This window comes from Canis lupus, chromosome X (genome assembly GCF_048164855.1).
Source record: "Canis lupus baileyi chromosome X, mCanLup2.hap1, whole genome shotgun sequence".
Taxonomy (NCBI): domain Eukaryota; kingdom Metazoa; phylum Chordata; class Mammalia; order Carnivora; family Canidae; genus Canis; species Canis lupus.
In genome coordinates, this window is record NC_132876.1 from 29,087,882 (window position 1) to 29,115,384 (window position 27,503).

The following is a 27,503-nucleotide window of genomic DNA, read 5'->3' on the forward strand; positions in this document are numbered from 1 at the left end:
GCTTCCTAGGTGATTCTGATATTCAGTCTGGGTTTAGAACAATCAACGACGATTCTGTAACAGCTAGCCACCAGTGATTGCAGTGAATACTGACAATCCGAAGGCTACCATTTATTAAGCACTTGGGTGTACCAAGAATGGCTCTTCATATTTTACAAACACTATTGTGAATCCTCGAAATGGCTTCATGAAACAAACATTACCTCCATTTTATTGATGAGGTAACTAATGCTTATTTACTGGTTCATTTACTGGTTTAAGATGATACAGCTGGCAAAATTTCTAACCCTGACCTCTCTAAACCCTGGACTCGTTTATCCAACTGCCTACCTGACGTCTCCACTTGGATAGCTCATGGGCCTCTCCAACTTGGCAGGGCCAAAATGTCCCTCTCAATTCTCCTCACCCCCACTTGCTACTCCTCCAGTGTTCTTCATCAGAGAAAATGGCACCACCATCCAGTTCCTCCAGTTGTTCAGACCAATCCCTTGCAGTCATCCTTGACTTCTTTCTTGGCTCTCATATTCCGTTCCCTGTCAGCTCCACAATATATTCACAATCTAACCACTTCTTTCCACCTTTGCCCCAGTCCAAGCCAGTCATTTTTCATCTGATGCCATACTCACTTCTTAAGTGGTTTCCCTGCTCCTCAACCTTTACCCTCGCCTAGCAGTCTGCATGGTCCTTTTGTGCATAAATTGGATCACATCATTCTGCTCAGAGCCCTCAAAATGACTTCCTGTCGAACACAGAATAAAATCCAAAGTCCTTCCCAGGGCTTAGGAAGCCCAGCACAATAGGCTCTGGTTTGTCTTGTCTCATCTCTTACTGTGCCTTCCTTCACTCACTTCACTTCAACCATGTGGGCCCTCATTCTCAAACCCACCAAGTACCTTCCCATGTCAGAGTTTTTGCTTATGCCGTTACATCTGGAATGAATCTCTTCCTACCTCACTCTACCTCATGTTTGCATGGCCTGCCCCTTGCTTCATTCAGGTGCCTGGGCAAATGTCACTCAGCAGAGAGGCCTCCTTCCATCAGCTGAGATGAAACAGCACTCCTGACATGTTGTCTCCTTACCTGCTTATTTGTTTTCATTTCACTTAACACCAGCTGAAACATATATGTTGTTTACATATTGGTTCATCTTTTTTGTCTCATCCACTAAGATGAAATCCGAAAGGACTTTGTAACATTTGAGCACTTAGAACAAGGACTATCACCTAGAAGGTCCTCAATCAATATTAACTGAATGAATAAATGAGTGAAGTAGCTGAGATTTAAACCTAGATCATTTGACATGGAAGTCTATATTCTTAATTACATTGTCATCATTTGTCTCCCCCACCATCTTCCAAAGCATAGAGAAGCAAGGTGATATTTGCATAGATGCAAAACGGTAGAATTAGTACTCAAATTTAGGCCTGTTGGTTTCCAAAACCTGTTTTTTTCCTACTACTCCACATTGCCTCCAAGTGGAGAAATTGCTAGTGACTACATTGACCAAAATGCCAGTGAATTCATTGAGGCTTACTTCTTGGAGCTGTCATTTCAACATGATTTTATATAGCCTTCGTCTTCCTTGGTTCGGCTTTGAAGCCTGTGCAATACGCTATGAGGTAAAAGGCACCAATATAATACTCCACTAGCTTGTCACAAGGCCCTAAATCCTACCATTATAGATCATGCCTTCTGTTTCACTTGGACAAATTACTTAAATTCCTCTAAGGCTCTAATAATTATCTCTGAAATGGAGATAGAATATGAAATGAGGTAAGTTATGTAAAGCACCCAGCACAGTGCCTGGAATGTAGTAAATCCTCAATAAATTAGATTATGTGATTACAGTAAATGGGAGGGCACCAAAACTCCTGTCCACCACCTTTGTATGATTTGGTTTATTTGGGAATTTGTGCCAGAGGAATATGGGATGGATGGAGAATCAAGATAGGTCTTGGAGAGGGAGGGCAAGATGGGATGCCATGGGCTGATACATCAGGGCCACATTGAGGGCATGGGCAATGTGGATGGGAAGGATGATGCCAGGTTATGTGTTATCAATGCTACTGGGGCAGAGACTGGAATCAAAACTAATTCATTAGATGCTTAGCAGAGAATACCTTATAAGTCCAAATGGGGCCACTAAAATGTTCTATTTCAATTTATTCACATTTCACCTTCTCTGGTGGCTCTCAATTTTGAACAGTGGGGTTTAGATTTAAGTCTTTTCCTTCTTGCTGTTAGGAGTGTTCCAGTAAGTATTATTTCTAAAGGCGCTATGCTGATTAAAAAAAGTGGCTGGCTGGGGTTTTGTCTGGCAAACACACTGACTGTGAAAGCTGCAGGAAAATTGATTTTCTGGCATTCGCATGTCCTGGCACAAACTCTGCAGCATGGAAGCTCAAGTTACAGAACCTTCTGGTAAGTGCAGCATGTGGGGGTGACTTCAAAAAATAATTAGGTTTCACTAATCTTCATCACTGGAGGCCAGCAGCAATGGCCTCCATATTCAAAATGGCAGATAAGGCTACTACTTTGTTGTTATTTCCTTTAGAGAAGTAGTCAGCCACTTAGTTTGATACCCACACAAAACCACAAATCAACATACTTCTTTATAACCTCATTCTTCATGCTTAGGCCCTTGATCCCAGCCTGTTTGTATTCTTCCTTGGCCAGCAAGAGTGCTATGAAGAAGCCACCCAGTCACCAATGTTTTGCAAGATGCTGGCCTATCCATGGTGAAATGTGCAGTTAAGTGTTTTCTTTTGGTGCATAGAGCAGAGGTTAAGAACATAGGTTCTAAAGTTATAAAGACCCAGCTTTGGTATTTATTAGCTGAGTGACTTTGGGTAAATCATTTAATCTCACTGAATCTCAGTTCCCTCATCTGAAAAATGGGAATGATGATAGGACCTACCTCACAGTGCTCTTGCAATGATGCAATGAGAGATGGCTTATAATGAATTTAGCACAGCTCTTGACAACATAGTAAGCACTTAGTTATTAGTTAGGAAACTGAGTTCAGCTTCTCCCCCTTTCAATGGTTGTGTCAGGCACTGTGGTGGAATGCTACAGGGCACGGAGATGTGGAAGATATACGGTCCTTACTATCTAGAAGCTAAAGGAACGAACAGAAGCATGGTCCAATAGAACTTTCTGAAACGTTCCATATCTGTGCTGTCCAACATGGTAGCTTCTAGCCACACGAGCCTATTGGCCAATTGAAATGTGGCTAGTGCCACGGAGAAACTGAATTCTTAATTTTAATCTACTTAAATTTAACTAGTCACATGAGGTTATTGGGTACCATATTGGATAGTGTGGGTCTACAGCTTAAGTGAAGCAGAAGGCAAAGGGATTAGAAAGGCACCAAACGGGAACCAGGAATGACTGTCTGCTTCACAATATTTTTCTTGTTTGCTCTGATGGTGGAAGCGGTGGCTGCATCCGAGTCCTGCCTGCAGCAGGGAGGGAGGGATTAGCTATAGCCTAGGTTGAGGGGCAGGGGAAGAGAAAGCATAACTCCTGCTCCATTCGGGTCTGATCTGTAGCTCTGGATCGCTTACCCAGCCTGTGTTTATGAAAGGCCACTCTAGAGAAAGGTGAGCTGTATTATTTGCATGGAAAAAAAATCCTTTGGGCATACACAGGAACTATTTCCTTTAAATTTATTCTCTTCGCATAAAATTGAAAATAAATGAACTCCTGGGTCTAGGTATGCCATGAAAGATTATTCTCATTACTGCTGTCTGAGAACTGTCCTTTCCTTTGAAAGAGCAGAGCATTATACGAGGAAATATTTGTGCCCCCAAAATAGAGTATGTTCCCTAAGTTTCCATCCAGCCTGATTCTCTCTTTCTGGCTCTGTGAGTTGCTCTATCAAGTTGTTTGGATGCCCTCTCTTGGATTCTCCTCTCTAAGAGAAGAATTCTGACAGAGGTGGGCAGGCAGGTAACAACATTCACAATTTCCCCCAGTTTTTAAAAAACAGTACTTCCCTTTATCAGCTCAGATAGATGGGCTGAAGGATCGAGTATAATCAAAATGGAAAGTGGTAAAATCTCCAGAGACATTTTCCACTAAAAATTCCAAATAACTTTGTCAAGTACTCATTCCAAATGCCTTTGCCTAGCATTTTCAAACTGTGTTACAATTACATTAAGGTCACAGCTGTAAATTTGCCTTTTCTGAGTCACCAAAGGGAGTATGGGACCAGCATTTCAATTTTTTTTTTCATTTATTTATGATAGTCACACAGAGAGAGAGAGAGAGGCAGAGACATAGGCAGAGGGAGAAGCAGGCTCCATGCACCGGGAGCCCGACGTGGGATTCGATCCCGGGTCTCCAGGATCGCGCCCTGGGCCAAAGGCAGGCGCCAAACCGCTGCGCCACCCAGGGATCCCGGGACCAGCATTTCATATGGAGTTAAGACTGGGGGAATTAGACAGGTTGAATGTTAGAGCCATTCGGCTGGGTTACCTGTCATACAGTGACCATGGTGTTGAAACGAGCCCTACACTGAGTCCCACACTGAGGGGCCCCTGGGTGGCTCAGTCAGTTAAATGTCTGACTTCGGCTCAGGTCATGATCTCAGGGTCCTAGGATCAAGCCCTGCAACTGGCTCTGTGCTCAGTGGGGAGTCTGCTTGCCCCTCTACCTCTCCCTCTATTCTGGTCTGACTCTCAAATAGATAAAGAAAGAAAGAAATGACGTCTTTTTAAAAAAATAAAAGTCCCACACTGAAATGAATGCTGCCAAATCGCAAATTTGCAAATCAAACCCCATTAGAAATAGAAACAGATTCATAAGCTGAAGCAAAATTGTTGTTTGTAAAGGATTATCTAGAAAACTAGGTTGTTTCATATTCAGGCCTGGGTATTTATTGCAACCATTGAACAGAAACAAAACCAAAGTATGGAAACTCTCCAGAGTAAACCTAATCAAACTATTATTTCATTTGTCTTGAGTTTCTGATAGATAACAGTTATCACCTCTGCTCAGTAAGGCTCAATAGTCAAACTGCAGAAGGAAGCCATGTTGAATCCTAAAGGATTTAGAAAAGTAAAGGGAACTGAAAGTCCAAATTGCATTTCAAAATTTCATATATTTTCTAGTACCTGTGAAACCTGTGACCTGTGGGATAATTTATTAGGAGTCATTGGTTCAAAGCCCCCATTTTGGTGCTAGCACCTTATTACCAAAGACATACAGTAACTTAAAAAAACAGGCCCTCTATCTCTAAGCAAGACCATTATTATCTGGTGCTATTCCAGAAAAATGGAGTAGGGCAATAATACTTTTTTTTTAAGTTATGTATTTTCCCTCTCTTGCTTGCCTTCTATTCCAACTCTGTCAACCAATGGCAGAACATTCTCAGCCCAAATGCTTATTACTCACTATGTCCCACCCTCCATCTCTGCCAGTGTGCCACTAACAGTAGTGAAGTGAATAAATTAAAGAATGCTTATGCAGACCTGTATGTTTTTCAGAGCCCAGTAGGATACTCTGTTACTAAGAGTTATCTGGTTTTCTTTTTCATAATTAGATAGCTTGTTTCTATTAACCCAAGATTTTTTAAGTCACTTGCAAATTTTGATTTTTATTAGGATGCATTTTCCTTCACAGTTCTACATGTAAAGACAACAGGATATTTAATTAAAAATCCTCCTAGACAGTTATGGCTCTTTGAGGCTTGTTTTCAATATCTTCTGACTTGAAATTGTTTGTCGGTATGGTGGAAAACGTGGACTCCCTCCCCACTTCTACACCTAATGGCAATCTGCATTTTCTGCTAATTTCTATCCAGGTCATTCATTATCCACTCACTGAAAAGCATGTTATTAATGAGAAGCAGGTAGGAGTCATGCTGTCCTCCCCAGGTTTAAATGAATCTTTAAGATGGTACAATCAAACAGATATGCAAAATAAGCCATTAATGCAACATTAAGGTTACAAATTTAAATACAAAATCAGGGAATACAGAACTTTTTAAGTTTCAGTCTTGGCAACATGGGCCACGCTGAATATATAGTACAGCGTTGGGAAGACATGGATCCGAAGCATTGAAAAAATAACTTCTATTTGTAAGGGGGACTCCAAGAATAGCTGCCAGACTTCTGGAATGCTGTAACCATATCTATGTAGATTGGCTCAACCTCAGTAAGTAAGGTTTTCAATACCTTCAAACTTGCTTTTCCCTGGTTTGTGCTGCTATGCCTAGATAAGAGTATGCCTTCCATCATGTAACAGATGAATTCCTAGAAAAAGCTGTGCCATGAATTAGATTCATTTTTGAAAATCAAATTTTATTTCTCTTTCGATGCATGGGCTGTTTTATGTTTATTTCTGACAGCTCTCCTCTTAGGTTTTTTTGACAAGCAGTTAATGATCTGTAAACACCAAAATGCACTAGGGGATCTTCATTTTCCAGGGAAGAATATATTTCTAATGTGAGTAATTGCTATTTATTGCTTTTATCAGTTGTGAAATTTCTGATATAAGGATTACTTAAGGAAGGGTCCGGCTGTGTTGTGTAGCCCAGGTTTGGGAAGAAAAGGGGAGCTTTAAAGATAATAAACGGCTTTAACTGGACCCTGTTAATCTCTGGACTGGCAGAAGGGCGATCCCAATAATTACCTGGGAAGACAAAAAAGCCAGTACGAAGCAATTTGAGGTGGGAGATCCAGATACACTGGATATTGTGCTGCACCCCCGAAGTGCCACTGGCCACCAGAAGAGGTATCTGTGGTCACAGCAAGGGTCTCAGTGGAACAGAGGGGGAAAAGATAGGATGCTAGACTGACAAAAGCTGATCTGGTTTCCACAGAAGAGAGAAATTCCTTTTCAGTGAGGGGGAGGATGGAGGTGTCTTAACTGTCGTAATCAGCATCCACACTTCTGTTCAGGAGATGGTGATGGTGGCACCCCAAGGGAGGTTAGAAAGAAGGAACGCTTCCTCTTGAGTACCTATCAGCATCGCAAAGAATTTGGGGTGAGAATACTCTACTACCTTGTTAACATTTCCCCTTGATGGCTTAACCCTGCCTGAGTCTTAGCAACGCCCATAGCTTGCACTAACTGGAAATCTGACCAACTGGCCCTAACTGACGGTGTGGGTGAAGGCTGCAGTCTGGTCTCTGGGCTGGAAAGCATTTCTCTCCTGCTTGGGAATCAGAATGCTCCCACTACCGCCCTGGTGCATCACAGCCCTATTGACCTAATGCTCATAGCATGGAGAAATGGTAGTGACAGTGCAGAATTAACAAAAGGGAGGGAGGAAGAAAGAGCACAGCAATGCCACTTCTTTCTTGAAGGCCCAAAGAGCCAGCACTTCGATCTGGCTATAAAAAAACCACCATACCATTCTTTCCTATAAACATGAGCCCTCAGTAACTCTTCTTAGCAGACATACCAGGAAGAGGGGTTCAGCTCAAATTCCCCTCACCAGTCACCTGTGCTGATTCCTAGGAGGCTGTACTTTGCCATGTGGATACTTGGGGCTGCCCATTCCACAGGTCGGCTATGTGGAGAAGATTGAACCTCTGGCCTCCCTAATGTCTCTGTAAGAAACAAATGCAACTGCGTTTGTTGCCCAATGCCCAGACCCAGGAGGTAAAATAGGAAAAGGGAATGGGATAAGGAGCAGGGGGCAGTGCATTAGAAAAGTGCTTCTGGGGCAGCCCGGGTGGCTCAGTGGTTTAGCGCCGCCTTGGGCCCAGGGCGTGATCCTGGAGACCCGGGATGGAGTCCTGTGTCAGGCTCCCTGCATGGAGCTTGCTTCTCCCTCTACCTGTGTCTCTGCCTCTCTCTTTCTCTCTGTCTCTCATGAATAAATAAATAAAATCTTTAAAAAAAGTGCTTCTGATACAAATCAAAACCAAGATGAGCTACCATCTCACACCTGTCAGAATGGCTACAATTAACAACACAGGAAACAGCAGGTATTGCAAGGATGCAGAGAAAGGGGAACCCTCTTGCACTGTTGGTGGGAATGCAAACTGGTGCAGCCACTCTGGGAAACAGTATGGAGGTTCCCCAAAAAGCTAAAAATAGAACTACTAAGATCCAGCAATTGCACTACTAGTTGTTTACTCAAAGGATACAAAGATACTGATTTGAAGGATTACCTGCATCCCAATGTTTATAGCAGCATTATCCACATAACCAAACTATGGAAAGGGCTCAGATGTCCATTGACTAATGAATGGATAAAGAAGAGGTGGTACCTATATACAATGGAATATTACTCAGCCATCAAAAAGAACTAAATCTTGCCATTTGCAATGACGTGGATGGAGCTACAGTGTATTGTGTTAAGCGAAAGAAGTCAGGCAGAGAAAGACAAATACCACATGGTTTTACTCATGTGGAATTTAAGAAACAAAACAGATGAACATATGGGAAGGGAAAAAAAAGCAGGAGGGAACAAACTATAAGAGACTCTTTTTTTTTTTTTTTGAGACTCTTAATGATAGAGAAGAAACCAAGGATTGAGGGAGGGGAGGTGGTGGGGGAGGGGCTAGGTGGAGGATGGGTATTAAGGAGGGCATTTGTTGTGATGAGCACTGGGTGTTATATGTAAGTGATGAATCACTGAATTCTACTCCTGAAACCAATATTGCAATATATGTTAACTAATTAGAAATTAAATAAAAATTTGAAGAAGAAAAAAAAAGTGTGTCCATCCGAAGGGCAGGCATTTCCCAGCTCCCGGCCTGTCTTTCCCTTCTGGACCAGTTTTAAAATACACTCCTCTTCCAGATAGAGTTTACATTCTCCTAATTCTGAGCTCTTCCTAGCGACTGAGTTCATGTCTATGCAGCAAAGTTCCTCTGGGTTGCGAACTTTGAGGCATGAGGCTCCCTGAAGCGTCTGAGAAGCAGTAACACAGCACAGCCACCTCATCATAAAAGGCATGCAGAAGGACCCAGACCAGGGAGGTGAGAGGTCATGTGATAGAGAGAGCTTTGGCTGATGGCCAAGAGTTCAAAGCTCTTGTTGCAATTTCTCATTCTGCCCCTTTTCATTTTTAAGGCCATTTCTCTTGCCCATAGTTTCCAATGATATTTTGATACTTGAACTTCCCCGAGTGAAGGCCAGCTGTTCTGTTTGTCTATCTACTGCCCTTTGGCCTGGGGAATTTCAGAGCTTGGGATTGCCTGAAGCCTCCATAAAAACACCAACACAGCAGCCCTGTTCCCTTGAGACCCTGCAGGTGACATGGGGAAAAACATGGAGGCAGGGCTGGTAGCTTCTGTCATGCTGGTAGGAGATTTCAAGGTCCTGAGCAATCTCTACCCTCTGTCCCATTGTTTTCTTTCTCTTTATGAAATTTTTTGTGCCCCTGCTTCTTTTTAGGTTCTACTGCTTTTGTTTTTCCCTGCTAACTAGCACCTAGGGATGTTCATCTAAATTCTTCCAGGTAGGGCCATTTGAGGTAAGAGGTTCTCTGAAGCCTCTATGAAAGTGCTAAGATAGTAGCCCTGACCACCTGAGACCCAGCAGGTAAGAGAAAGAAAGAGAGAGGGAGGTAAGGGGCAGTTAAAAGGAAGTAGGAGAGAGCTATCTTCTACTTCTGCCCTGTTTTTTCCTAAGAAATTCTGCTATTCTCAGCTTTTACCTAGATCATACTGATTGAAATCTCCACAGAAAACCAATGCTGAATCTGGCCACCTGCAGTCCTCTAGGATGGGAAGTTTGAATCAGGGGCTTACTGAAGGGTCCATAAAGACACTAATACAACAGTCCTGGTCACTCAAGACCCATGCAGTAAATAAACAATGGAAAAGGAAGGGTGTCATAGGGGTCATAGGAGAAGAACTTATAAACATTTTGAGGCCTCTGGACGTTATTCGCCCATAGTGTCATTTTTTCCTCACTTTTAGGACTTTTATTGTCCATAGTCTCCAGTCAGATACCATTGCTTGAGCTTCCCTATAGATTACTGTCTGCATTTGGGGCACCCTAAAGCTTCAGATTCTAGTCCCTGAAACAATCATCTCCCATTGGTCCTTGTTGATCAGAGGAAACTCTTTCCTTTCCCTTCCTAACAGGAACACTGGGAGGAGGAGGCTACCACTCAGCAAGACAGTTGTGTTCTCTCGAGATACCTCTTCCTGCCGGAAAGGCTCTAGCTACTTCTAATCAGGCTTGTCTCTGTCCTATAGGCCCAGTGTCCAGCCTTCTCCCAGTATCCATCACATAGGATTAATAGAAAAACAGCAAATCCAAATCATCAAAGTAGAAATTCTCTTCTATGTGATATAGTTAAATGTTCTTCAAAGAGTGGCTCTTAGTCATTTGTGTTGGAATCACTTGGAGTGCTAGTTTTAAAATGCAGATCAATAGCATCTATGGGATCAACGTGGTAGAAGGAAGCGTGAGACCCAATCATCTGTGTTTTAATATAGCTCCCCAAATCATTTTATATGCAGCTAATGTTGGAAAACATTGCTGTAGTGCAGTCATTCATCAGATTATTGAGTCCCCTATTCAACATCCCTGACAAGTGGCCATTAGCCTATTCTTGAATCCCTTCAAAGATGAACAACTCACTATCTATGGAGACAGCCTGTTCTATTTTTGGATTGCTCTATGAGAATGTTCTTTTTACAATGAGCCAAAAATCTCTATCCCTGTAATATCCACCCTTTAGTTTTGTTCTGTCCCATAGGGCTTCACAAAACAAGTATAATTCATTTTTGAAATGTCTACCCTTCAAATATTTTAAGACAATCCTAATATATTCTACTGCTGCGTATTTTCTTCAGGCTAAATAGTCTCAATTCTTGTGATGTGAAAAACAATTTTGTAAAAAATTGTAGACCAGTCCTTGTAGGTCAGCTCATTGGGCAATTGCATCTGGGAGTGTTTTAAGACAAGATCAACATAGAACTATGAGAAGCCATGGTTGTCCTCTTGATGTCAACTCTAAAAAATCTGAAGGTGTCCTCCAAGCGCCTATCTTTTACCTTTGACAACTTTCTATGTATCTGTATTGCATGAATGTATCCAAGCCTCCTTGAATGTACTTCTCTTTCTCCTCAATCACTGACCATGCTGTTCTCAACCTTCTTGCTTATACAATTGGCTGAAACCCCAGGCTGAGAAAAGAAAGCAAAAAATGTTCTTCAGGATTTGGCCAGTGGGTCCGTTTGCTCCCTGCTGCTTTCATATATAACAAATGTCAGGTATTTGTCACAATTACCCAAATGGTGTGTATGTGTGTCTGTCTGGAAGAAAGGGGGCAGGATACAAATATTTGGAAACCAAACTTCAAAATTCTGTGCAAAGGGGCTTTAATAGGATTCTCTTCATGATTACCCCATTAAAACTACTACATTCAGGAAAAGGGGCTGTTCATTTTGGATGAAATAATGTCTATTGCAGTAGGGTTATTTTTAAATATGAAGGGTTGGTTATGAAATATTTCATTTGATATTGTTTGCCAAAGCAGAGATGGATCTTGCTTTTCAACTTAGGTTCCTCAAACTCATTTAAAAGAAAGCAAAGTATTCTAAAGTATTCTTTGGAGAGTCCTTTTTTAATGAACCTCATCTTCACATGCCAAATGTGAATGATGAAATTACAAATAAGACAGCTCTCAGAGCACCCTGGTCTCAAGCAATGATTTTCAATATAGCCGTGGCAGTCTATAGATTGATTTCTACCATGATACTATTATTTCAAAGCAATACTTTTTCTGGAAACTTTTTTTTTCCATCCTAAAATCCCTCCCCCAAACATATATACATACACTGTCTTGTGCAAACAAATCTTAGTGTGAACCCTACAGAAAACTAACAGTTCCTTAGTCAAGAGGAGCCATTGGCTAACATGATATGAAGTCATGGTCTTGTTGGTTTTTTTTTTTTTTTTTGTCATACATATGTTCTCATGTTCCCTTTGAACTGTCTTAAAATTCTGTTTTCTCTCCAGATATTTTTTATATCCAGACATTATAAGATGTCCCTTTCTTCAGTAACCTTTTCTGACTAATTCACCTGACTCCCCTATTGTCTGTATATTGGACTCAGGGGTCTGCGTGGCATCTCCTATTCATTCCAGTGTGTTGAGGACAGGATTCTTTACCCAGTAGGTTGGAAAATCAATGTTACTGAATGATGCAAGAAATAGTCTGTGGGCTGGATGTGTTTGGTGGCTCAGTGGTTGAGCATCTGCCTTTGGCTCAGGGCATGACCCTGGAGTTCTGAGATCGAGTCCCACATCGGGCTCCTACGAGAAGTCTGCTTCTCCCTCTATGTCTCTGCCTTTCTCTCTGTGTGTCTCTCATGAATAAATAAATAAAATCCTTTAAAAAAAAAAAAGAAATAGTCTGTGGGCGCCTGGCTCAGTTGTTTAAGCATCTCCCTTTGGCTCAGGTCATGATCCTAAGGTCCTGGAATTGAGCCCTGCATCACAGGGAGCCTGTTTCTCCTTCTCTCTCTGCCCTACTCCCCCCCCCCCCCCCCGCAACACTAGTGCATGTCCTCTTTCTTACTTTCTCTCAAATAAATAAATAAAATCATAAAAAAAACAAATAGTCTGTAACTCAGACTAGAGACTCAAAGGAGATAAATTGAGAGTCAAATAAATCAGATGTGAACACCTGATTATAACAAGATTTTTTATAAAACTGGGAAGTAAGACTCAGTTCTGGAATGCAGGTTTCTTTAGGCATAGCAGCTAACCACCTTCAGAAACCTCTTCATTAGGGCAGCAGGGAGTGTGCAGACAGGAGATGAGTTTTGGGAAAAATGTACAGACAGATGCCCACTATCAGAACTGGAAAGAAGTGCAGTAGATCATCACTATCCAAGTCCTTCCATCAAACAGGTAACATTCTAAACCATTTAGAACAGAAAGGAGATAGGTTTCACTCTACCATCCATCACCTGTGTTCTGGTACAATCTTGCTAGGGCATCAGAATTGTAGCCCAAACACAGAAAGAGAAAGCATGTTCCCTCAAATTTTTGTTACAAGCTGGAATCAGTAGCTAAAATATCCAGGACGCTCTGTACATATGTGTGTTGTAGACAGGACTTTGTGTTTTTTTCAACACTTGACATACATACACATACCTCCTCCTCGCTGCAGTCCTGTATCAAGATGAAACTTTGTGATATTAGCTAAAGTTCTGTCTCAGCATCAGCTACCCAGCCACCCTCTTCCTATTGGGAGAGAGGCATCTATTGCCTAAGGGAAGATTAGGATTATTTGAGCAGCAATGGGAGGAAAATGGAACAGAAATGCCCTCATCCTTTGTTTCAAAATAGACCTTAAAACAGAGAAACAAAGAATTGTCATATAATCCAGCAATTCTACTCCTAGGTATATACCAAAAGGAACTGAAAATAGGGATTTGAAGAGCTGTTTGTTCACTAATGTTCATTGCAGCATTATTACTTGGATAGGGTTAATCCTCAAAAAAAATTTAAAGTCCAGAAGCCCTTATGTTTCATACCTTTACTGTGTCTTACTGCTTTCTTCTTAGAAGGTGGATTTATGGTAGAAGCCTATTTTCACAGGTGACTAACTTCATTTTGCAAATAATAATAATAATAATAATAATAATAATAACTACTCTCTCCCTGGTGCCTAACTTGATGATAGACCCTCAATATTTACTTGCTCACTGATTAAAAATGTAGAAGATGTTGAAGATTGGAATCAACATGACCACAGGACATCACCTAGTAGTTTTTTGAAAACAAAATTCATATCAAGGTCTTGTGTGAGTTGCCTTTCCTTTCAAAAGTGGAGTTTTTTGAACAAACCATTTTTGAACAAACCATTCCAGTTAACCAAATGTTTTTGTTAGCTGGGTTTCAGGAAGTTGAAATTTTACTTGATCCTATAGTCAAATTCTTAGACTTCTGCATGGTGATGAAGGAGAGTTTAAATAATTAACCTGTGCTGGCTTGCTAGGTGAACTCAAGGAATGTTTAATTGAACAGATGGACCCAATTCCTCCAACTAGAAGTGCTAAGGTGATTTGATCTTGTCAGCTAAGAAAAGACAGTGAGATCCTGAGGTGAATTACTCTAGGGAAGAGAATTTCAGAGTTCTTCCAAAGATTTGGGGATTCTGTGTGGCGTGAATTACTCTGGCATTGTCCGAGAGAGTTTGCAACCTCAAAGAAAAGGAAGACTTAACTCCCTTAGGGTTTCTAGGCTGTGAAATGCTCTCATAAGCAAGTAGGTTACCTGGGAGGACTAACAGAGAAAGGCTAATGAAATCCGTATGGTTGGTTACTTTGGGCAGATGGCCTGCATGCCCCCTTGGAAGCAGCTGAAGTTTCTAGGTGGTCTTCAAGGGCAGTTCTAAATTGTGCATAGGGAAGTTGTTGAATCTGCAGGCCCCAAAGGAATGGCTAAAGATGGACTAAGAGATGAAGTCAGGAGTAGTATTTTATGGCAGGGGTAGGGATGGGATCAGGAGGATGGCAGGAGGATACAATGAGGTTTCTCTCTCCTCCCAAAGACAGGAAAAAACCCACGTCTCTTCCACTGAGCCAGCAGAGATGATTTTATTTTCTCTTATTTTCTTCTTGGGAAATATCCCTCCCTCATGTATCCATAGAGCCTTGTCTGGAGTCTTTATGCTTTAATTGCTCCAGTGTTGGGCTTTTTTCCTAAAGTCTCCTAGGATTTGGGGCATCTGGGTGGCTCAGTCGGTTGAGCATATGACTCTTGGTTTCAGCTCAGGTCATGATCTCGGGGTCGTGAGACTGAGCCCCACATCAGGCTCTGCGATTAGCTCTGAGTCTGTTTGTCCCTCTCCCTCTGCTCCTCCTCTTGCTCTCTCTTTCAAATAAATAAAATCTTAAAAAAAATTCTCCTGGGATTTGTAGAATCCTTTGTACTTTTAGAGATCTTTTTGTGATATTATCCTATTACTAACCCTATAAGGAGGGTAGAGCAGGGAATATTCCCCTTGATAGATGAGGAAACAGACCAAATGCTTCTTACCAAAGGAAAAAAAAGTCACCAGTGGATGTGGAACTAGAAATCATTTTCATCCTCTCTCTTTTTCTTTCCAGTTTTATCCAGCCATGACATAACCCTTGGCATATCGGAAAGTATAATTAGCTGTGAATAATAGAGGTTTGCTGTGTTTGTGGCATTCACTCTAGTTTTATGGATGTCTTCCTTTTCTTTGCCATCTTATCTTGGATCCTTTTGAGGTTACCAGAGCATGGGAGAATGTCATTTAAAAGTGTGGATAGGTTTTCTTTTCTGATTGATCCATCAAGGGATATAAAAACAAAGATCAACCAGGAGATAATACAGATGCCTTAGCATGCTTGATTCATGCATAACAGCCCCTGTTTCTGTGAATGCTTAGGCCAGAAAGGTATTGAGATGAAATGGAAAGAGGATTCAATCTGGACTCAGAGTTCTACTCTCCCCCATTGATCTGAGTGACATTTGGCAAGTCACAATGTCATTTTGCTCCCTGTGTCTCCTCCACGAAGTAGGTGCAATTGTGCCTGTTCTGGCTGCATTGCAGGATTGTCGAGTGAATTGAATGTGGTAATGTTATGTGAATATGTGTTGAAAATTGACAGCCTCCTAGGTTGTGAACTCCCAGAGGCTAGAGGCCATTTCTGTTTTATTCATTACCTACCTGACCTTCATGTTGGGTTTGTGGAGAATCATTAACCCTCCTATTGTTCACCATGGGTTGTATCTGTAGATTGGCATGTGTGGGGAAGGAGCAATGTAAAAATGAACACTGTCAGCTGCCCTGGAGGTGTGATCATCTAGTTTCTTGACATGCCTATATTTCAAGTCTGTCTGTCCCCAAAAATAACCTCCAAATATGGTGGAAAACCCTGTCGAGGTGTTTTCATGTGATTTGGCAAAAGACAGAAATTTAATTTTGTGTACAGAGATGGAGCTTCAGTGCTTAGCCTAGAACTTGGCACATGGAGTGTGCTCAAAGAAAAGAGTTATTATTGAAAGAGTGATGAATACATCATAGAATCTAGGGCATTATTATTAGCCTGTCTTCATTGCTACATTTTCTTCTTTCTCTTGGAGGCAGATATTAGGTATGTTGTCACTTGTGTACAGTTGGCAGGTTAACTGTCTTCTACTCCCTTGGAGAGTGTCCTTTCCACCCACCTCAAGACCTGTCCGCAAGGAAGACCTAATGGAACCACAGATCCCTAGCTGCTGAAGGATGGGAAAAGCCAACAGCTGTCTGGGTGTACCGTGCCCTTTTCCCAAGGCCTATGTGGCCAGGTCTCAGCATCCTCACCTTGTGCCTCCTGTTCCACCTCCAGTCTTTTTTTTTTTTTTTTAAGATTTTTTGTGTTTATTCATGAGACACACACACACACACACACACACACACACACACAGAGAAAGAGAGAGAGAGAAGCAGAGACACAGGCAGAGGGAGAAGCAGGCTCCATGCAGGGAGCCCGAAGTAGGACTCGATCCCAGGTCTCCAGGATCATGCCCTGGGCTGAATGCAGGTGCTAAACCACTGAGCCACCCAGGGATCCCCTCTACCTCCAGTCTTGACCTATGAGGTATAGGAAGGAGTCTTGTTGTGTAATGTATCATGACATAGGAAAATAAGATTGTTTTTGACAAGGTGGCATCCCAACAGCCATGTCAAAGTTAAAAAACAAATTTTTCTTTTTAAAAACTGTCAAGTGGTATATACAACAGATGTCTCTGACCTGCCATCCCTTGATGTCAACTCATCTCTTGTTGTTGCTATTATGTGTTCCCTAGTGTGTGGTTTGGCTGTGTCCTCAAACATTTGGTCACATCATATGTGTCTTCAAACTAATTAAATCTGGTTGCAGTTGTCCAAGTATATTGTCTTTCAAAATTGCAAATTCATCATAGTTACCTGGTGAGAAAATTTTTAACAAAAAGACTTTATAATTTGATGTGTATCCTAGGCCTGGGGCATGCGTTATGGGGTCTATTGTGTACATAGGTCAGTTGTAACAAAGCATAAAAATTAATGGTTAGTTTTCTTGATCATGTCAAAAGGTCAACATACTCAGCATAGGTGCATCTGTGGGGAGACTTCCCCCTTCCCCTTATATACTTCAAAAGCCCTATAAGAAATAACTGCGAAATGTTGAAATGTGGGCTCCAATTAAAAATGCTTGTGTGTGTGTGTGTGTGTGTGTGTGTGTATGAGAGAGAGAGAGAGAGAGAAAGAGAGAGAGATTCTGAATGTGTAAGCAGGATCCAAATACTATTAGTAGGGACTGCTTTCCAAATCAGTTTGGAGGGCTCTTCGTTTATAGCCTAAATTTAAAAAAACATAAATGACCGATGACAACAATTAGGCAGAGTCTTGTGTTCAAATAAAATAATTTCCATGAGTAATTCAGCTGTGCTACATGGGGGGTACCATGTCTCCAAGTCAGAAGACAGAACAGTCCCCTTGGTGGTTTCCAGATAAAGTTCAATTCCTCTGTCCTACTCAGGGCCCTAGAGCAACTCACTCTCTCTCCACTCCTCTCCTTTTATATTTAATTTCTTAAAGGGGTTTATTTTTTTAGGATTTTATTTATTTATTTATTTGAGAAAGAGAGAGTGAGCGAGTGCACACACTCATGAGCAGGAGGAGGGGCCGAGGGAGAGGGGAAGCAGACTCCCCCTGAGCAGGGAGCCAGATTCGGGGCTTGATCCAACGAGCCTGGGATCATGACCTGAGCTGAAAGCAGATGCTTAACTGACTGGACCACCCAAGTGCCCCTCTTAAAGGGTTTAAGGAGAAAAAATGAGTGGGAAATATCAGAAAGGGAGACAGAACATGAAAGACTCCTAACTCTGGGAAACGAACTAGGGGTGGTGGAAGGGGAGGTGGGTAGGGGGTGGGGGTGACTGGGTGATGGGCACTGAGGTGGGCACTTGACGGGATGAGCACTGGGTGTTATTCTATATGTTGGCAAATTGAACACCAATAAAAAATAAATTTATTAAAAAATTCATTTTAAATATTTCATTTAAAAAAAATCTCCTTTAATCTCCTGAACTACCTTCAATGGGGATATAGTCAAGTCTCTGGAAAAGACATCAAGCATCATAATTATCTCCTAATATTTCTAGGGGTCTGAAGGCTGAGAGAATTTTGGAAGTGCTTTTTTCCCCAGTGCTACTTTTTTAACATGAATCTGTATCAGGTTAAATTTCCAAAACTTAGTGGGGAATGATCATTTCGGTGCAGCTTTCCAAATCATAGTGGCATTTCTCTGGGTAATGACAATAAAGCTGTCGACTTGTTTTTTAGCATGGGTGCTTCCACTGTAGTTGGGACATTTCGTTTTGGAGCTACTGTCTAAGGAAATCAGTTTGAAAGTCAAGAGGGCTGACTGTAATATTTCAGAAGTCTCTTCCAGCTGCATACATTTTGCTTGGTATCATTCCCTCTCCCCCCCCACCGCCTCCTTTCCTGATGGAGCAGGTCCCTCTGTGCCTATGACTTTACGTGATGGTCGATAACAGTTAAGGATAGCTTGAAAATAAGAGAAACAAAGGAATCATTTTAAAATACCATCATTTTAATGGCAGCTTTATCCAGGATGAGTAAAAATGTCTGCAGGGCAATTGGAAAGGAATTGTATTTTATTTATTTCTCTCTCCTAGTGGAAGAACTAGAGGGCTGGCCCCAGGCTGTTTTATGGTATTACTACTTGGTCCCTGTGGTTTTAGTATGCAGTGAGAATGGGAAGAAATGAGCTCATGTTATGTTTGTAAATGTTGCATGTGATCTCGTTTTATTCTCTAAAGTTCAGAGGCATGCCATCAGAGGCCTTCACTTTTTTCTGTGTGTAGTGGAGTGACTAATCTTAAAACTGCCTTGAGGTCATTGAGGGTTGTGGGGCGGAGGGGGTGGTGGTGACAAGCTAGTTTGTGAAATCCCTGAGTGAGAGATGATGTGTTCTGGCTCATTGTCTTCTCTGATCTATGTGGTTCAAGGCGGGTGGAGTGGAGAGCATGGAGAGGACACATCGCTTCAAGACCAATTGGTTGGGCCCCCCTGTATTAGATGAATATCAACCTTACCCTTTGTTAGGTTTGCATGACATTTTCAGTACAAGCAGGCTAAAAAAGTTGATCTTTCTAGATTGCTCAGTTCCATTCTTAGATCATCAACCTTTGTGTGCTGCCTGAAGAACTTCCCCACAGAATCCTAACGCTGTCATCAGCGACCATTTGAGGAAAAAGAAAAGTGGTGCATGAGAATTAGAAAATGATTTGCATTTCCCTATACCTAGAAATATCCAGCTCCCTCTCTAATCAGATTTTCATAAGAGCTCCATTTCCATACGAATTACTCATTGGCTGTAAAGGTCACTAGGAATTGGTGAGCATTAGAAACCGCAAACCAATTAGAACGCAGCAATAGCTTCACTCAGAATTGGATGTTGATTCAAATTGGCTCTGGTAATATGATGCTTTTTAATGAAACCATCATTGAATAGATTAGCAGACACTTTCCTGGTTTTTCAGAAAGACACAAAAGGCACGGGGATGGGGTCTGGGTGTGGGGACAATGACTATTTGGTCACACTTTCAAGTCTTTGTGCTAATCAATATCCCTCGAGAGGGTCCTTTGCTGGCAGTATGGATGAATGGCCTTTGAAAGCTTAATGGGAATTGATGCCATCTATCGATTACCATTTAAAACACACCTTCCTAATTTCTAATTGTCTTTGAAGGTAAAATGCTTTCCAATGGAACAAGTATCTCTTATCAGACAGTCTAAGTCCTTTGTCTCAATAGGCTAAGTGATCAATTACTTCATAGGCCAACATGATGCCTATTGGGATGCTGCTGGAGGTTCATACCAAACCAGCTTTCCATGGAGCTGATTATGTGCTGACTACTCAGCAGATGGAAATCCCTGGCTTGCTGCCCTGAAACATGTGAGTGGTTTCATGCAGGCAGGGGATTATTTCAAGATAAGTTTCTGGGATTGCCACAGTGGTCAAGGTCAAGGCCAGGTTAGTTCCAGGAGGTCTTCAGTGATGGGTTCCAATACTGGGCCCTTCTCCCTGGTTGGGGATTTTGATCTGCTCGATAAATAGTGGTAGAATCGAGAAAGGGATATGCAGAGCCAATGAGAATTCTTGAAAGGGTCCCATAACTAATGCTTTCTCTTTCAGGGAATGAAAGCAGCTTTTAGCTAATTGCTATAATTTTAAGAAACATACGCCCGTTTTCCCAGGAAATAATTGAACAAATCTCATGATAATACATGTAGAAATATATTTCTTACTGATTTCTTAAAATAAGCCAGTTTAGAACCAATATGCTTTTACCCTGGACTTGGAGGAAAGGTCAGTAATTATACCTGCCATCCAATAACTTGATTATTGGTTGTAAAGACTAAACGTTTCCCTTTTACCTACTATACAAGTGGCTTCTGGATCATTGCTACAACCAGTTATAGTGGTGACAGTGGCAGGCAGTGGATAATGTATAGAATGGGCCCATTTTCTAATCACCATACTTTTGTGGTTGGGGCAACTGAAGAAACATTTGAATTCTTAACCATTCCACTGGTGGTCTTTCTTAGAGTTCAGTTGGTACAGAAAAAAGATCTTGAAAGTTTATGTAAAAGTGGCATGTCCATCAATTTTCTGCTTCAGTCTCCTTTCATCCTTTCTCTTGACAGTGTTTATGCAGCCTGACTAACTTTTGCTCGTGAACAGCTTGCTGTTTCCCCACTAAGGTTTTTTGGTCGATGATGGGGCGGCGGGGGTGGAATAAGTGTACTCAAGAAATTAAAACAATTACCGGCTTCTCTGAAAATGGAACTATCAGCATGAACACTTGAAACAAGTGTAAAACATTTCAATAAGAAACCATTGTCTAAAATAGAATATGCAATTTTATAGTCTATCACTCCTCAGAATCTTCGAGTCAAGTACCTACCTTCTCTGAACTGAGACATTAAATCACTGCTTTTGTAAAAGCTAGAAAGAAGAACGCGCATTACTTAGTTTAGTTCCCTCATTTCTCAAGCAAGGTGATCAAGGCTGACAGAAGTTATATGACTTGCCCAAGGACAAAGGAGCACTCCGCGCCAGGGCTGGGCTTCCAACCTGGGAGTTCAGGCCTCGCGCTCTCCATAGGCCACTTGTCAGGCTGCACGCTCTTAGTTGTCAACAATGAATTAGGTCACCAACTAAGCCCAGCCAAGATGCTCAGCTTTGATAACAACCCCACACGTTCCCCACCCTCCCTTAAGGAGCCTTTGTGAGAAGACTGGACGATAAAAACCAGCGGGCCCGATTCACCGCAAGGCACTTACTCGGAAAAATTCTTTTGTTGAACCGGAGTCCAGGGTCCCATATGCAATTTCAGTCTGCTTAGCTAAGTCTTCGGCACTCTCTATGGGAGAAACCATCCTCTCCACAGTCAGAAAAGCAGCAAGATTGGCAGTATAGGAGGAAATTATGATCAAGGTGAAGAACCACCAAACCCCTCCGACAATGCGCCCAGACAGCGATCTGCAAGACAAAACAGAGACCAAGCCAGACCCAGAGGGGCCGGATTTCAGTTTAAAAAAATCCTTGTCTTTATTTCTGGAAAGGGAAGTGGTTTCAGGAGAGTTGAAGTAGATGATGTCAGGGAATTAAAACACCAAACGAAAGTAACACGTTCACAACATCCCGTGTCAGGATGGCAGATGATGATACATGCATAATGCTCTTCGGGCCTATATAGCTTGCAAAGCGGGATTTTTTTTTTTTAATCCTAGGAAAAACATCTCTAGCAGCTTCTGCTTACACGTAAGAACTGTACTTATCAGATTCTCTTCCTGTGGGAGCCCTGATGGGCATGCCTGTGGAAGACGGCTCCCTTCCTTTAAGGCTGGTGGTGCCCAGCCTGCACTGTAAAAAAAAAAAAAAATCTCATGCTCAGGCCTAGCCCAACACCAGGTCAGTCAGAGCCTGGGAAGTGGGACCCACACATAACATTTTTTAAAGCTCCCCAGGCGATTACGGGGTACAGCCAAGGTTGAGAACCACTGATGGAAGGTGATGTCATGGTAGAAACACAGGATCAAAACCCTTCACTTATTTCAAGAGAAATGGGTAAGTGGAGGCGTACTCTTCACTCTGAGTTTAGGAAACTTAATAAAGACTGTGCCATTTTGTGGAGTTGGTGGCCCATGGGGCAAGGAGCCATTAAGACCGTATTTATTAGCATCTTAATAGAAATGGCTAGTGGGGCTCAGGAGCTTAGCTCTAGGGATCAAAACTTTCCTCTTTTACTAAGACATAGGAGGGGCCTAAAGGTAGGGAACTATCTGTGTACTAGAATTTGCCAGGCACCAAAAGCCTGGTTTCCACGCCTACCTCCCAGCCCCCCCAAACAATCAAAACGAAACCATCCTCACCAGCCGCCAAAGAACTGCTTCAGAGTGGAATCACCCTCTGCGTTTTCTTTAGGAGACTCGGTCAAAAGGTTAACAAGTTAACTTCAGAAGGACCTATTATCACATTGTCTTGGATTAGTCTATCTACTTAGGAGCGGAGGGGGCAGAAGGCGGGTAAGGTGCACTAAGGGGCAATTTTGCTCTTCAAGAGGACTAGCCTGTGGCTGCACGCCGGGTGTTTGTGAAAACGCAGATTCAGAATATCCGAGCGCTCAACAAGCTGCGCCTCGGCCGTGTCACGGGTGATCGCCAGGGGTCTGCAGACCAAACTGAGAAATCTCGTTCTTCTTCTGCATCACCGATTCTCAACTCTGCCTGAACATCAATATCATCTGGGAAGCATGAGACAAAAGACAACAAAACACGACGACACACAAAACATGCCCCGGCTCCACCGCAGGCCAGTGAAATCAGACTCTTTGGGGGTTAGGCCGAAGGAGCAGCATTTTTTTTTTTTTTTATTCATGATAGACGTAGAGAGAGAGGCAGAGACACAGGAGGAGGGAGAAGCAGGCTCCATGCAGGGAGCCCGACGCGGGACTCTATCCCGGGACTCTAGGATCACGCCCTGGGCCGAAGGCAGGCGCTAAACCGCTGCGCCACCAGGGATCCCCAGGAGCAGCATTTTTATAAAGCTCTGGTGCAGCCGGGACTGGGGGTCACGGCGGGGCCTGCACTGTGAATGCTGCTCAGGGAGAGGGTCTGGGGGGGCGGTTAGAGGGCACTGGAAGCTCGGCGATGGGAGGCGGCTTGTACGGAGGCACTTTCGTCTCCTTCACAGTGTTGCTGACGGCTGCTCTGGCTGCAGAAATGAAAATCTGGTCCCTAGGTTTTATAAAACGTTGCCACGTTATCTCTAGGATAGTTCTCTCCGTGGCAGAGCTCCATCCTGATTAGGCTCTGTTCTCTCATGCCCAGAAAAGCTCGCAGGCAAAGAACCCACTCTGTCATAAAGTGAAGAATAGGCGTAGGAGCCTGGCACAATTCCAGGCTCTGTGGGAAGAGGGCAGTTCTGGGCTGAAACCTGGCAAATCAAGCTCTTCTCTGTATTTGCATTTTACCACTTGGAAGCAAATTTAAATTCCTGTGTCCCAAGATAAACTTTTATTGGCCTCTGGAAAATTCAGTTGTTTCTGATTTTACACTCCGGTCAAATAATTTTGGCAGGTGTTTGAATAATGGTGGTCTTTATTGATGAACTAAAACAAAACTACTTGATTTTTAAAGTTTGTGATTCCTATTGGTTGCAGGATGCTTAAAACAACCCTGCTTTCTTTATTTTTGAACACAATCACCTGTAGCCTTTCAGATGTGAAAATCTGCTTTGCAACAGATTTCTCTAATGGTTCTATTCTCCCAGGATCTCATCTGGGAACATGTCCCTTTTAATCAGAAGCGGTGAAAACATCCAGGTGAGGCGGAAAGAATGCGTTACCCTTCCAAATGCTAAAAGTTTCCAGGATATTTCAGTTACGAATTTGGACCTTTATAGTCTTTCTTCATTGTTGCCATATATATTTAACTTATCCTCAACTGATCTGACTCTGGAAATAATTTTACCATATAAAAGATTAATGTTTCAAAGTAGCATCTGTAGTAATAGGGTAATAAAAACGATAATGATAATAGCTAACCCTTACAGAGCACTTCCAGACTGTTCTGATTGCTTTAGGTTGACATGGGTCAACTCTTTCAACCCTCCTTCCCTATGGTTAGGCACTATTTATACAGATTAGGAAACAGAGGCATCTTACAGATAAAGAAACTGAGGCACAGGGAGGAGAAATAGGAAATGATCTATTCTTACACAATAGGAAAGAAATGCCCACATATTTGTGCTACAAAATAGTCATAGTTTGTGTAAGAAAATCCAGAATGGTGTATAAATCACAGAAGGTGCAATTTTCTGACAACTGAGAATTATAGTTGCAGGAAAAGCAAACAAGTTTGGATAATTATTGTTTATTATTTGTTCATTCGAAATGGAACTGGGAATGCCATCCTTATTTGGAATGACGGGGTTTTCCTGAGACCAAGGGGAGAACTGACTTTGGAGTATTTCCAGAATCATGCTTTGGTATAGAAAGGGGTGTATTAAGCTGCTGCGAATACCGATGGTAGTTTATGCATTGTCTCCTTGAAACAGAGAAAAATACAGTAATTTATGGAAATTATATTTGTGCCATTCTAGTGAGGCTAATGGATTGTGTCTGTATGATCTAAAATCAAGGCTGCACATGCTAATCTGGTTATTTTGGCCACCATAATAGGGGACTCAGATAATCATGTGGTTGATCTATAGCACTTAGCTGAGATTGGCTGTTGACGTGACTGAAAATAAACCTAAATGCAAAATGGTCATTTTTGTGGCCTCTTGTATACATGGCTATTGACTTTGGCAACTACGTGGTTAATATGATGATATATATATCTATCTATGAGCATGGAAAATTTTGGTGAATATTCATATAGAAATGGTATAATAGTGTCCATAAGCCTCAGCAGAATGGAAAAGGAGCTTCCTTGGAAACTATGTTAAATGCACAAGCTTGCATTCAACATTCTCCCCTCAAGGCAGCAGTAGCTTTGACAAGAATCATAGTGGAATTTCTACCACTTTCTTTCCTTTATGGCGTGAACGCCTAAATCATTTCACTGAAAAAAGGTACAGTGGAAACTCACAGGGAAGATGCTCTGTAAGAATTTTTACATTTCCCTTTTCTCATTAATGAAACTATAGCCATTTAATAACCCACATTTCACATGGAGGCTATATAAAAAGTGACTGATGGGTCAGCCCCATGACATTTTTAAAAGGATCTATTAAAACAAGACAAGACTTTATAGTTGAGTTAAAAAGACCTGTCATTTTCCAGTTTTTTTCCCTCCATTAATGCAGCTTCAAAATGTTTAACATTCATTTTAAATAGTTTTGTTGCACAAGACAGATTTTGAGGTTGACATAATGAAATGGCTATAAAATGCTGCACATTTAGTATTTATAAAAATGCATTATAAGGAGCATATTGCATACCTTTTGAAGAAATGTAAGAGGGAGTGAATGAAAGCGGATTAGCAATAAGAAAAACAGATGTAAAAACACTGCAAAATAATATATAATGTTCTTGTTATCTGTAATCATACCGGAGTTTCTGAGTTAATAATAAAATGTATTTTATGACCTCTGAAATGCTAATAAAAGTGAGCTATGTGCTGTAACCTTCATCCTGTAAGTAAATTTTGAAATCTGCACTTTACTAGCTTCACAAGACCAAGAGCTGAAACTGTAACCACTTCTGTGCACAAACTCTTCATCATGCTCTTTTCTCCCCCTCTTCTTTTTTCCAAAGTATGTATCTTTTCTACACCCTATTCAATGCTCATTCTATGACAGGTTTTTAAAAAATGTGCAGAATCAATCTTTGGCTCATATAGTATTTTCTGATGGGAATAAGTAACCATCTCCCAGACTGAGAACTATGGCGTTCAGCCAGAAAAGTCATAAAATGGTTGCAATAAAAATCCTGCTATTACATCATTAATTGATCACCACATCACTACTACTTGGAAGAGAATTTGCAGTAGGATAAGACCCTAGTCAGACATCAGCAAAGGAAAAGCTATTGTTTAAAATGGAGCCCCCAAATCCTGCTGTCTTTGGGTCCCATTCATTTCATACTCTTCATGTCTTTTATTATTTTGCACACATTTTCCATTTTACAAAAGGTCAGCTAACCTGAACAGATGCCCTGCCTCCTCCTCTAAAGTATCTGATATCTTGCAGAACTAGAGAAGAGTAATGCCTTTGGAATAATATGTACATGGTAATCAGATTCAAGTTAGCGTGCTCCCTCCAGTTTCTCTGTTAGAATTCCCCCAATCCTCCCACCTTCACCCTGGCTAGACCTCAGATGTCCCTGCAGCTTCAAAGAAAGTCAGCAGGGGGAGCATTTGTCTGGAAGGACTCCGACTTTGGACTGCTCTGCAAGGTTCTATCCAAGTTTTACAAAGGAAATAAATTACAGATTAAAAAAAATTGTAACATTTCTGTCAGTATTAGTAAATCATTATAGAATATACAATCAAGACGTTTGCACGAGGTGTGATCCTTAAGGAGAGCACTATATGGATTCAAGAAGGAAAGTTGTTGGTTATTTCTCATCAGAAATCGGCTATGTGGCACTGACTACAGTTTCAACTGTATTCCTAAGGAGTTTTAGGGACTAAAAAGCAAGTAAGATATTAACTGCTAGTATTTGTGAAATTAGAGTGGTGAAGAGCAGCCAGTTTAATAATGAGGATAGCTACCCTTTACTGGGAACTTACTATCCACCAGGTACTGTGCTTTACATTTTATGGATGAGAAACTGTGGCTTAGCCAGATTTAGTAACATGCCCCAGAGGTTATACAACTCCTAAGCAGATTGGGGATCTAGTGAAACTAACTCCAGCACCTGCATCCTTAACCAGTAGGCTACCTCCATCTGGCTACACCCACTGCCCATCTTCCCAATCCCCTCCAGGGGAAGAGGGTTGAATGGAATCTCCTCATACTTTCCTCTCCTCACTGCCCTACACAGATCAGTTTGTATATGGATATAACCTCAGCTTATCACATTGATTAGCCTCTCTAAAGGCAATTCAGCCTCCAGCTGAATTGTTCACTCCAAACAACTGGAGTAGTTGAAAATACCAAACCTAATATTGACATGGGCTCTTTAAGCTTCCAAGCCCCTGTCAATACCTTTATTTAATGGAAACAGAATGATGCTCAGCGTTCCTCATGTCGTCTCATTGTTGATTTCCCACACTTTTACTCTGAGTGGGCACTGCCTCCTTTCTTTAACAACCGGGGCAAAGGCAGAGTTTCATTGGAGGCTGGGAGACTAGAAAATACTCCTGTGGACAAATCTGAGGAAAAGAATGGAACAGGCAATGCACCTTCAGATCCGTAGTGGTGAGGCAGTGGGTGGTAGTGGAAACAGTTGTACTGCTGGCTCTTAAAACCTCTATGACCCTGGCCTCCACCACAGTCTCTCTCTGGGTACTGTTCTTTTGTTTGTGCTGTGAAAAA

The 27,503-nt window shown here is 41.8% G+C and overlaps 1 protein-coding gene across 8 annotated transcripts in view; it reads right to left on the minus strand.

Moving 5' to 3' along the window:
- Positions 1-27,503, minus strand: part of GRIA3 (glutamate ionotropic receptor AMPA type subunit 3) — a 276,246-nt gene that overhangs the window by 36,571 nt on the left and 212,172 nt on the right. For all 8 annotated transcript variants that reach the window (XR_012026557.1, XM_072817305.1, XM_072817306.1 and 5 more), the window contains one exon: positions 21,299-21,497. Coding sequence is in view for 7 of the 8 variants with exons in the window: in XM_072817305.1 (XP_072673406.1) it covers positions 21,299-21,497 (199 nt within the window). In the remaining variant the exon portion in view is untranslated. The remainder of the gene's footprint in view (positions 1-21,298; positions 21,498-27,503) is intronic.